The sequence below is a fragment of the Ctenopharyngodon idella genome, chromosome 7 (genome assembly GCF_019924925.1).
Source record: "Ctenopharyngodon idella isolate HZGC_01 chromosome 7, HZGC01, whole genome shotgun sequence".
In the NCBI taxonomy this organism is placed as follows: Eukaryota; Metazoa; Chordata; class Actinopteri; order Cypriniformes; family Xenocyprididae; genus Ctenopharyngodon; species Ctenopharyngodon idella.
Window position 1 is genome coordinate 4,959,180 of NC_067226.1, and position 12,594 is coordinate 4,971,773.

The 12,594-nt window shown below is 37.4% G+C and overlaps 2 protein-coding genes across 6 annotated transcripts in view; one reads left to right on the plus strand and one right to left on the minus strand.

Annotated features, from left to right (window-relative positions):
- Positions 1 to 3,521, plus strand: part of tub (TUB bipartite transcription factor) — a 116,389-nt gene extending 112,868 nt beyond the window's left edge. For all 5 annotated transcript variants that reach the window (XM_051899052.1, XM_051899054.1, XM_051899053.1 and 2 more), the window contains one exon: positions 151 to 3,521. In XM_051899052.1, coding sequence (XP_051755012.1) covers positions 151 to 284 — 134 coding nt within the window. In that variant the 3' untranslated portion in view covers positions 285 to 3,521. The remainder of the gene's footprint in view (positions 1 to 150) is intronic.
- On the minus strand, positions 957 to 10,165 carry ric3a (RIC3 acetylcholine receptor chaperone a). The gene is made up of 6 exons (XM_051899059.1): positions 9,907 to 10,165; positions 9,047 to 9,255; positions 8,210 to 8,288; positions 7,496 to 7,583; positions 5,372 to 5,517; positions 957 to 5,281 (listed from the first exon to the last, which is right to left on the minus strand). The coding sequence occupies exons 1-6, from the start codon at positions 10,022 to 10,024 to the stop codon at positions 4,443 to 4,445; spliced, it is 1,479 nt and encodes a 492-aa protein (XP_051755019.1). The 5' UTR covers positions 10,025 to 10,165; the 3' UTR covers positions 957 to 4,442.
- Positions 10,166 to 12,594: the final 2,429 nt, after the last annotated feature.

A 12,594-nucleotide genomic window follows, 5' to 3' on the forward strand; every position in this document is an offset into this window, starting at 1 on the left:
GTGTTCCTTTTTTTTTTAAAAAAAGATACATTCTATTATATATCTGGAGATATATACACTACATACTCTAGAGATGGATTTTATTTTTTCTTTACTGCACTAAAGAATATCAGTTAATTTTTCTGTATTCTCGCTCTTTTGTCTATACAGCGGATTACATTGTAATGCAGTTTGGTCGCGTAGCAGAGGACGTCTTCACAATGGACTACAACTACCCAATGTGTGCCCTGCAGGCATTTGCTATTGCTCTGTCCAGCTTTGACAGCAAGCTAGCCTGTGAGTAGCCGTCTGTCTCTGCCAGCCACAACTACGAAAGAACCCAGCCAGACTGCTTTACATTCTGAATCACTGCGTAAAGGGCTGCGGTGAACTCCAAGGCAGCAGGGTCCCTCTCTCAAGATCCTTCTTTTGGAGACATGAATGAGTTTAGAGTTTGTGTCTTTGTGTGAATGTGTGTGAACGAGGCGTGTGTGTGTTAGGAATGTGTGTGAGCGAGGTTTCGGGTTTTTTTTTTTTTTAAAGGGCATCACAGTTGGGGGAAAGCACAAAGACTTCACAATTCAAGTGGGTGGAGATTATCGGAAGATGATGCATTCATTTAAATCGACAGTCAAAAATCTCCTTGTAGCTTTCATTACTTAATCGACAAAGTAACACTAACATTTTGCTAATGTTAAAATAAGGATCTTTTACAGTAGTACTTGTGTCCCTAAGATTAAATACAAACATCATCTTGCTATGGTCGTAATTCTAAAATTAATTAATGTTCACTAACCATTCAATGATGATTTTTCACAAAAATTTTTTGCTGTGATTTATAACAGTTTGGATATTTGATTTAATGAACTTTTTCAAATGTGACATTACTTCAGTTATACATGTCACTTGTGTCATACATGTCATTTAATGTTTCGATTCATGCTTCACAAGGACTCCAGAGCCAGTATGAAGTATGACAGACTGACATATTTGTCCACTATTTATGTATTTATAAATGTCCATACCATCTACTGCTTGTGTCTTACCCCATGCCCATAATTCACTGAGCTTCAAGCACAAAGCTTGACCAGGGCGCCTTTACATCTGAGCTTTTGGTGTGGATTCATTACAATTTAACTGATGAATGTGTGCCATTTCCACAAAATAGATGTAACCATTATCAGTTCATGTCCTTCTGTACTTAAACTGCCTCAATTATGCTATTTTAAAGATTCCTAATTTTGTTTTGGAGGTCTCCTATAATAGGTCTATAATATACCTCTTTTCTCACACTGTCTGAAACAGTTCAATGAAGGATTTGCCCGACAAAACACCCATTACAATATCTGAATTTCAGCTCCAGAGGCTTCCTCAGCTCTTGTATACACAGTGATATGAACAGTAATGATGGCATCAGTTTTCGCAGGCAGCCAGTGAAGACTATAGACTTGAATAGACGTAGATTATGCAAATTTTGCAGACCTTTTACATTTACAAACAGCTATATTACACACTACATGAAAGGTAATATACGAAAAAGCATAATAGGTGCACATTAAAACAGTTTATCTACAGTTGATCTCAAGTGGACATGAGATTCTAAAAATGTTGTAATGTCAATACAACTAACCAAAATGAATGGTTCACCAGGTCCACACCACACCAGTAGCTCTAGTGTGAAAGTCCTAAATGGTGGCAGAAGTGTGTAGTAAATATGTATTTTATGTGAGGGTCAATATCAGGGCAAGTACATTATCATCTCATACTGACCCACTACATTTGTAGGGGAATGTACTAATTGGAGCACTTTATTCAAAGATTAATGGTGGAAAGCTGTAAATATTGTGCCTTTGGACGAGACACTTGTGATGCTTGAAGTTGGTGAGATGCTACATTGTTTTCTTCAGCCAGTGTTGTTTATCATGCAGCTACTTATATGCTTCTGTCGTATCTGTATATTTCCAGTATACTGAGCTGTATATTTCCTGAAAGATCAGGTTTAGTTGCCTGCTTGTGGAGTAGATGATTTTCCAGAACACAAAAAACTACTTATTTGACACACTGAGATGAGCAAGTATGTTTACATACACTTTAAAAGTTCGATTTCTGTCGGCCTAAAATGATGATTTGCCATGTAAACACTTTTGATGTTACACCAGTCTGATTTTTGCAAAGTCAGACTAATAGCCCTTGATAATGTGATTGTAGTTGGATTATAACTGTGCATGTGAACATGCTTAGCAACAGTTTGTTCAAGTCATCTATAAAATCTCCTGCTGCATGAAGATAGTTGTGAAAAATGTGGCTCGAACAAGGTGTCAGTGGAATTTACACAACTCAAATCATCATCCTTATTTGTACTATAGCTTGTACACTTCTAGGTCTTTGTTAAACAATGCTGATGAATGAAGAAAGGAAATTGAACTGACAAAATCCAAAAACCTGCTGTACCAACTGCCCTTAAAGCCAAACTATTCTTTAAAGCAGGATCAACTTCAGTCATGTAGGGCCACCGTCCTGCCGAGTTTAGCTCCAGCCCTAATCAAACACACCTGAACAATCAAGGTCTTCAGGATAACTAGGAAGCTACAGGCAGGGGAAGTTTTTTGTAAACTCTGCAGGACAGTGGCCCTTCAGGACCGAAGTTGCCCATCACTGCTTTAAAGCATTGTAGAAGTCTTCAGATGGCCACACTGATTTACTAACTCTGCTCTATTACACATTAGCATGCCTTGCCGGGAATTTTTATCATGCCATTTTTCATTCCAGTTGAATGTCTCAACAAAGTCTTGGAAATTGGATAAATGAAAATCTTTTGTCATTGTCTAAAATTTGATAACATTAATGTTGAAAGAATGTTTTCAAGAAATGAAATCATCATAATTGTGTTCCCTGCTGAGTGCCCCTTCACGTCTGTTGTCCATCACACAGGAAAAAAAAAAAAAGTTCTTAATTTCACAAAACAGTGCATTTTAAGTTAAAAAGCATCTACTAATATTTAGAATGTTTGTATGTCTTAAACAATCCAAGATAAAGGCAGGAAATGTGCTGCAAATGGCATAACTTTTTTCTTACTATTCTCTTTGGTCATAATTAATGTTGTGGCTTCAGACATCACATTTTGAAATTTATCTTTCCCTCCAGAAAAGTATTTTTAATATTACTTTTTTAGAGAATAATATAACATGTATATTAAATTCTTTGGCCAAATTGCAAAGAAATATGTGTAAGTTATTAAAGTTTGTTTTTTAAATGCCTCGTGATACCATTCCAGCACTTTCTATACTTTATGTAATGCTCTAACAATTTTGGGTTTGCTCTAAATGGTTAAAAACACTGAAAATTAATGTTTTTCTGCTATTTTTTATATGTTTGAAAAAGTCTCACCACTCTTGTGTTAAAGTGATAATGGATAACTGTTATGTCACACTGTTTTGTAAAATGTGTACATTGGTCAATATACAGTGTTTGTATACAGTACTCAAGATATGAAAAAAATAAATCTGAATGTGAATTTTCGCATCTCAAATATTTAATATCAATCTTTGTATTTGCTGTATTTCAATGCTCATGAAATAATGTCCATACAAAGCCACATCTGTTCACAAAATTTTAATGGAAAAGATTTTCTACTCTTAAAATGCTCTCTAGCTGTTCTTAGAAATGTATTAAAGTGATCTTTTTTTTTTTTTTTTTTTACTAGACAAGCCTGAATGGTTACAGAGAAACTCCTTAAGCCTCCTTAAGCAAAGCGAGAAAGATTCATAGTAAGGTATGTTTATACAGAGGTCTAGAGCAGTGGTTCCCAACCTTTTTTATGCCAATACTATACGGATCCATTCAAAATTATATCAAACTTCTCCAAAACACGCTTGTTCGGCGAGCATCCATTATAAAACCCTCACAGTAGCCTACATTAATTTTGACAACTACACAAATATATTGAACTGTGTTCATTGCAGACATGATACGATGTTATAGCGATCAGTGAGTCGAGAGCGCAAATGTGCGGACTCGCGCATGCCTTATGCACGACTCCTGTATGTCACTGTAATCATCTTTACCTTCATTACAATCGCCATCCATCAAAACCTTTTTAGTGACACTGGTTTTCTTTATCCAACTAAGAGAGTTTGCGTTTTGAGCCACCGTTCAGTCTGTATTTCACAGCAGCACGATGAGAAACGGCCTGGGAGATCCGAAACAATCACAGAATACGTAGCTACGAGAGAGGTGGTGCCTTTTTTTAAATGTATTTAATTAATTTAATTTATCTTTTTTAATGTAGCATATTAATAATTAAATTAATGAATTATATTAATATATTTAAATAAATTTTAAGTTATCTCGTGGCCCCCCTGGAGGATCACTGAGGACCCCTCGTGGGCCGCGGCCCACAGGTTGAAAACCACTGGTCTAGAGGGTTATTAAACAGAACACAATTGTATATTTTGACAGGTGGGTCACTTCTTCACCTTTTGTTTCTTGTGACGCATTCTAAGAGTCCCAGAGGCTTGACCTGTGGGAGACTCAGACTTATTGGAGATGACGGTTACCTCAGGTTGGTATGATTGTAGGAAGTCAAGGAGGTCTACTTCCTGTTCCTCGGGATCACATTCCACATCATCATTAAATCCCAGGCTTTCAGCTTCCATCAATGGGTCTTCCTCCTCCTTCTCTTCTGTATCACCCTGCCTTTCTTCATTACATTGATCTTCCTCCGCTTCATCACAATTTTCTTCCTCCTCTTCTTCTTCTTCACAGTCTTCATCAACATTTTCTTCCTCTTCATTTCCCTCCTCCTCCTCTTCTCTTTCATGTTCTTCTTCCTCCTCTTCCTCATATTTGCATCCAACAGCGCCACCCTTTGGATAATGGAAGACGTGTCTGTGATCGCTGAAAGTGATTTGTCGTCTTCTCCTGCTTGGTTTCTGTTTTTCTTCTCTTTCACTTGGGCTCTCTAGTGTGTCATCATCCTCATCAATTTCTTTAGGAAGGCAGGGCTGGTCCTCTCCAACATCATCTTCCTCTTCCTCCTCCTCCTCCTCCTCTTCATCATCTTCATATTCCTCTTCATCTTTGTCGTCCTCTTCTTTTTCTCCTTCATTATTCTCCATTTTCACATCCTCGTTAATACATGCATCATCAGCAAGCTCATCCTCCTCCTCCTCTTCTTTCTCCATTCTCTCAGCAAGCTCCTCAGCTGTGGGAATAGCTTGGTCCGGTTCTTCCAGAATAACACTAGGAAGTCTGCGCCTGCGGGAGGGCAGGCCATACTCTGGGTAGGTCTCATCTGGATATCCTTGGGAAGCAGTGAAAAAAATTAGACACAAAATTCAGTTAACGAGCAATTGAAAGAGCAGTGGACCCAACACAAACCCTTGAGGTATACCTTCCCAGTCTGCAGTGTAGGGCGCCTCCTCAGCCTCCTCCTCCGGCGTGGCTCCCTCTCGCAACTGTCTCTCCTTCATCATTTGGGTGATCTCCTTCAACTGTTTGAGCCTTTTCTCCTCACGCTTCCGTGTGCTCCTGCGTGACCTGAAGTCAAAACAAGTCAGAGACTACATTAAAACAGCTAATCAAAATCACAAATCACAACCACTGCTAAAACACACCCACATCTTAGAAAATTTTACTTTATTGGATCTAAAATGTGCAAGAAATATTTTCTGTGAATATACGAACACTATTTACATTTATACATTTGGCAGATGTGACTTTGCATTGAAAGTGTACAAGTACAACCTGAATTCCGGAAATGTTGGGACGTTTTTTAAATTTGAATAAAATGAAAACTGAAAGACTTTTAAATCACACGAACCAATATTTAATTCACAATAGAACATAGATAACAAATGTTTAAACTGAGAAATTTTACAATTTTATGCACAAAATGAGCTCATTTCAAATTTGATGCCTGCTACAGGTCTCAAAATAGTTGGGACGGGGGCATGTTTACCATGATGTAGCATCTCCTCTTCTTTTCAAAACAGTTTGAAGACGTCTGGGCATCGAGGTAATGAGTTTCTGGAGTTTTGGTGTTGAAACTTGGTCCCATTCTTGCCTGATAAAGTTTTCTAGCTGCTGGAGAGTTTGTGGTCGTCTTTGTTGTATTTTTCTCTATAGGTGAAAGATCTGGACTGCGGCAGGCCAATTTAGCACCCGGACTATTCTACGATGAAGCCATGCTGTTTTAATAGCTGCAGTATGTGGTTTTGCATTGTCCTGCTGAAATACACAAGGCCTTCCCTGAAATAGATGTCATCTGGTGGGGAGCATATGTTGCTCTAAAACCTTTATATACCTTTCAGCATTCATAGTGCATTCCAAAACATGCAAGCTGCCCATACCATATGCACTTATGCACCCCCATACCATCAGAGATGCTGGCTTTTGAACTGAACGCAGATAACACGCTGGAAGGCCTCCTTCCTCTTTAGCCCGGAGGACACGGCGTCCGTGATTTCCAACAAGAATATCAAATTTGGACTCTTCTGCCCATAGAACACTTTTCCACTTTGAAAGAATCCATTTTAAATGAGCCTTGGCCCACAGGACACGACTGCGCTTCTGGACCATGTTCACATATGACTTCCTTTTTGCATGATAGAGCTTTAGTTGGCATCTGCAGATGGCACGGCGGATTGTGCCGATGAGTGATGCAGTGTCGTCTGAGGGCCCGAAGACCACGGGCATCCAATAAAGGTCTTCGGCCTTGTCCCTTACACACAGAGATTTCTCCAGTTTCTCTGAATCTTTTGATGATGTTATGCACTGTAGATGATGAGATTTGCAAAGCCTTTGCAATTTGACATTGTTTTTAAAGTATTCCACAATCTTTTTATGCACTCTTTCACAGCTCTGCCCATCTTTACTTCTGAGAGACTCTGCCTCTCTAAGACATCCCTTTCATAGCTAATCATGTTACAGAACTTATATCAAGTTGCTAGATGTTCTCGCAGCTGAATCTTTTCAAAATTTCTTGCTTTTTCAGCCATTTGTTGCTCCCGTGCCGACTTTTTTGAGACCTGTAGCAGGCATCAAATTTAAAATGAGCTCATTTAGTGGATAAAAGTGTAAAAATTCTCAGTTTAAACATTTGTTATGTTATCTATGTTCTATTGTGAATAAAATATTGGCTAATGTGATTTGAAAGTCTTTTAGTTTTCATTTTATTCAAATTTAAAAAACATCCCAACATTTCCGGAATTCGGGTTGTATGTGCATTCCCTGGGAATCGAACCCATGAGCTTGCTGTTGCTAGCACCATGCTCTACTGACTGAGCTACAAGAATGTTTCTTTTTTTTTTGTAGAAAAAAAAAATATATATATATAAGCTACAGTTAAAACAGTAGCTGAAGGATAATCACAGACAGATAAGGCTGTGAATTTGCTCTTTTCCTTTTTTAAAATGGATTCCATTTCAGATTGTCATGCAGATCATATCAGTGCAATGTCAGCTCTTTGATCAATAAGATGATGGATGGTGGAAGGAGAGAAATATGATCTGTTTACCTGGCAGATTGGTGGACAACTTTAGATATTCTCTTTTCTCTGACTTTTTCATTCATTCTGGCCTGCAGCTGCACCAGCTGACAAGTAGCTGCCAGGGAGACAATTGAATGAGGTTTAGAATCACGTTAGATACAGAGATTCACTCAAACGTGGCCGCCACACTTTGCAGTCTCATAGTGGCATGTGCCCAAAACTGGGATGCATGAGAATAAGAAATATTTTTACACAAACTATAAATAACAAAATCCTTTTATTATTATTTTGTTTTGTTTTTTTGACTCCACAGAATTAGTAAAAATATTTTCATCATTTCATACACATGCTGGTACAGGGAGTGAGTGCTGCTAATGCTCTATCGGTTGCTCCCTCCACCCTTTGGCATCCATTAGATAAATAGAGCTAAACCTCTTACTACTGATCCAAAAGACATGCAGTTAATTGGTATTAGGAGCTGCTAGGCTTATAAAACATTACTTCTGATTGCTAATCCGGGGCGAATAAAAGGGAGAGAACAAAGCTTGCCAGGTTTTATACAGGATCTTAATCTACCATATCTGGAGTTGCATGTCGTTTAACTACTGATATGCTGAGAATGCATGTAAGAAGAGTAAAACAGAAATGTGGTTTAAAAAGGGTCATATCTTAGCAATATGGTGCAATCTTTGTTAGATATATAATGTCATCCAGCTTGGGTTAATGTATATGCAAACTCACGCATCTCTTCAAATGTGCATTCTAACTGCGGTATAGGGAATCTGCACCCTTGTCGATGAGGTTTGTCCTTAGAAGTCAGCTGTTGAAAGATCAAGGGAAACATGATTGATTTTGCTACTGAGAGAAGATATATAAGCATAACCACATTAAAAAATAATGGCAATAAAATACTTTAAGAAAAAAAAAATATATATATATATATCACAGCAGATGTTCACTACTGTTCAAAGGTTTGTGGTCAGATATTTTTTTGAAAGAAATGAATACTACTTTTATTCAGCAAGGATATTAGAAGTGATTAGAAGTGACAATTCTAATGTTACATAAGATTTTTATTTCAAATTAATGCTGTTCTTTTTCATTTTCTATTAATCAAAGAATCCTTAAAAAATGTATTACGGTTTCCACAAAAAATATTAAGCAGCACAACTGTTTTCAACATTGATTATAATAAGAATGACTTCTGAAGGATCATTTGACACTGAAGACTGGAGTAATGGCTGCTGAAAATTCAGCTTTGCCATCACAGAAATAAATTACATGTTAAAATATGTTAAGTAGAAAGCAGTAATTTTTAATTGTAATAATATTTCACAATTTTACGTTTTTAATGTATATTTGATCAAACAAATGCAGCCTTGATAAGCATAAGAGACTTCTTTTTACCAAACATTTGGTAGTATACTGGATTACAGTACCATTCAAAAGATGAGAGGCACATATGGTAGTGTGCTGTATATATTAAAGCACCTGTTAGATCTTTATTCCAGGGGGAGTATTATTACAGGAGAGCTGCTGAACACAGCAGATGCCCAAATAGCTTCTGATAAGACTCACCTTGAAGAACAGGTAGATGATATAAAGGAAAATCCCAAAGCCATAGACAGGGATGACCTGGCCCAGCAGATTTGGCTTGCGAACACCCTTGACTCTGGCAATTGCCTCAGGATCGTAATTCTTGATGTAATGAGAGTCTGTGTCCCAGTGATCATGATCTTCAGGGAATGAATGGCTGTGTCGTGAGGGAGGAAAATGCCCTGGCCCAACTTCAAAGCAAAAATAAAATTAAAAATAAAAAAGATACAAAAAAAAATATAATAATTTATAGCGGCTGCACTCAAAAAGTTATGTTTCTAGTCAGTTAAACATAATTTGAAAATTTAACATTCAGTATAGTAATTTATATTACTTTTTTTCCCCTTTTTTTTTTAGGCATGGAAAGTCAATTTTAAAACTTCCATGACTGTAGGAACCGTGATTAAATAATCAGTGTCATTCCAGATAAAAAATGTATCATTGTAATCACAGAAAAATAAATAAATACATAAATAAATGAACAGAAATTAAACAAATTTCTGAAAGCTCCTTATAGGCTAATGTTTCAATGTCCCCACATTGGCATTAAATGTTTATATATATATATATATATATGTATATATAAAATCATTTATGGATTGTCACTATGGCTACCGTGCTAAAGTGTCAAAGATGTCATCAGGGATAAATTAGGATACATTTATTGTGGAAATGACATTGGGAAAGTGATCCTCACATTATGAAGGCACGCACGGGGAAGAGGTTGAGGTTATAACGGGACCTGAGCACAAAGATCACAGGGATGGTCAAATCAGCACTGACATTATTGAAACAGTAAATGGGGGCTGAGGGATTATTTTTATGTCTCATTATCATCTTACCCTCCGACTGCACTGTTTCTTTCTTCACTCTGGGTAAAAATAATTTGGGTAGGAATAAAGACATACAGAGGACGATGCAAGAGACGAAGGTGATCTTCTGACATGTTGAAATAGCCATATCGATACGTGAGAGGAAAAAGATGCTGTACTACAAATGATGACAAGCGTCAACATCACGACATCACTTCTACGAAATTTCCTGTTGGTTCGCCGAAGCGGAAATGACTGAAAACATTAATCCGACATCCGGGTGAGATTAGACTGATGACTCATTAAATCAGCTCACTCAGAATCATCAATCGCATTCGTGACCTGTTATTAACCTGTTTTATTAGATAATTTAGCCTTTTATTCTTTAATATACTCTTTATCTGCCTTTACATGAATACAGAGATCTGTCCGTAAAAAATATTTCAAAATTAAATTTCACAAATGTTATGTTGTTCGTGTTCTTCTTGTTATTCACTTATTTGTCCGGTAGATGGCAGTACTGTCATGATTTTAGCGCTCATGAGGACTCAATAAAAGACTTGTGAAATCTCAAGGATCCTAAAGACGAGGGAATTCATAGAACTTTTGTATAGGTTGTGGACAGTTCGTGTCTCAGTATGACATATATTCTAGTTTGTAATTAAATTAATAAAAAAAATCAATTTATTTAGCATAAAATGAAAATGTATTTTTTCTAAAGTGTAAAAGAAAACATTAAATGTCACCACATGGTATGTACCTACATATTATTATTGTGCTAACAATGATCTACTGATGCATTTCTGCCACATCATAAGACAAAGCTAATAATTAGACCATATCAGCATACTGTAATACGTGTGTGTGTGTGTGTGTATTACATTTTAATTAGATGTATTAATAAGATATGTAAATATTGTACTAAGGATCTAATTCTAGTTCTTTTTTCCTGCTATATTATGTCGAACCAGTCTTGAAAAGGCTCAATTTTTATGTTCATTTTCTGTGTTTTTTAAAAAAAAATCTGTTCATGACACTCTCTAAGACCTTTGAGCGCATAACACTCTCTACCTTAATGTGAAAATACCTTGATGCTAAGCTAAATAAATATTCAAATTCATTTACTTTTCCAATAATTCCTAACTAAAGTTTTGAGTTTTACCACATGCAGTTTTAATGAGCTTGTGGAAAAAGCGTTTCCGGTTTTCAAAGGAACTGAGGAAATTGGAAAAGTTAGGCATGGTGATGTAATGGTGATGATTGTGTGTTTACTGATATTTCCTGCAGAGCTCAAACTCTTCTCCAGGCCAGCTCATCTTTTATCTGTTTACTGAGCTGCTCTATTATCAACGTTTTAACTACCTAATTATTCTTCATTAGGCTCAATTTAAGTACAACAGATGCACTGCCACAAAAGTCGCACTGTGTCTGACACAAGGTCTGTAAATAAAGTTTTATTTTCAATAGGAAAAAAATGCTTTTCTATGAAAGTCTTAGTCCTCATATTGTTTATGCTAACAGGAAAATATGCCATTGACTCTTATGAAATGCTTGTGCCCCTTCCTGTCGAGTGAGCAATAGATTCACATACATGGCAATCAACACACCTTCACCAAACGAAATTGCTTTCAGAAATAGCAATCGTTTTCTTTCTCTATATTCATGCAAGTGATTTGTTGTGCAATGTCACCTTACTCAGTGGTGGCGGACCAGGTTCACATCGAACCCCTTTTCGCTCTCTCTCTCTTTCTGGCTTTGTCTAAATCAGTCAATTTATTTCCAAATTGCAAGTTGAGTGCAGGAGCAAGGGCTTCTTTCCCTGCTGGGGTGAAATATTAAATCAATGCACACTCCCATATATCGAGTGGGCTTTAATTTTTATTTAATATTGATGGGAATAAAGCTGGCTTTGAGTGTCGTGAAGGACATACTGTTTCAAATCCAGAGGCCTTTATATTCATGGAAGAGAGAGAGAGATGGTGAGTGAATGTGCTGGATTAATGTGGACCTGAGGAAGCTGAGGCCTTGAGACACTGGCCAGTTGTCATCCTCCATTTGTTACCATGAGGAGAGCAGAATGGCACATATGAGACTTTGAATAATCTGGAGTGGTTCTGGAACTGATATATTGTCAAATGAATCCTCAAAAGTAGATTAATAATCGGAGTCAAAATGCTTGCCAGACCTTCAACCTGTCTTTGTGGAATGGGGAAGTGATGTCAGACATGTGTGTGTGAGCGTTAAAGAGTAAAACATAACTGGACAGTACTGCAAATGTGTTGATGATGTATTATGCGGTGAAGAGAGGAAGCAGATGGGGATCCTGATTAAGGCTGAAGCTCAGTGTAAATAGTAATCTGATCTGTAGCTGCGCCGTGCGTGTGGGAAAGCAGCTTGGGTTTCGGCCAGAGAGCACCGATGTCCTACCAGTACAAGACATCACATTACTCGCTGCTGCACCCCTGATTCTGCCAGAGTTTAAAAGGATGCATGAATGATTGTTGGCAAATATTTTGTACAGTATGTTGCTTTCAAACACCTAGTTCTAAACCAGGGGTGTCCAGTCCTGCTCCTGGAGGGCCACTGTCCTGCAAAGTTTAGCTCCAACCCCAATTAAACACACCTGAACCAGCTAATCAAGGTCTTATAGGCATACGAGAAACGTCCAGACAGGTGTTTTGAGGCAAGTTGGTGCTAATCTCTACAGGACAGTGGCCC

Coding starts and splice junctions, on each gene's coding strand:
- ric3a (XM_051899059.1), bottom strand. CDS start 10,024: ATGGCTATTTCAACATGTCAGAAGATCACCTTCGTCTCTTGCATCGTC. Junction 9,256..9,906: donor AGAAACAGTGCAGTCGGAGG/GTAAGATGATAA, acceptor TTTGCTTTGAAG/TTGGGCCAGGGCATTTTCCT. Junction 7,584..8,209: donor ATGCACATTTGAAGAGATGC/GTGAGTTTGCAT, acceptor TCTCCCTGGCAG/CTACTTGTCAGCTGGTGCAG.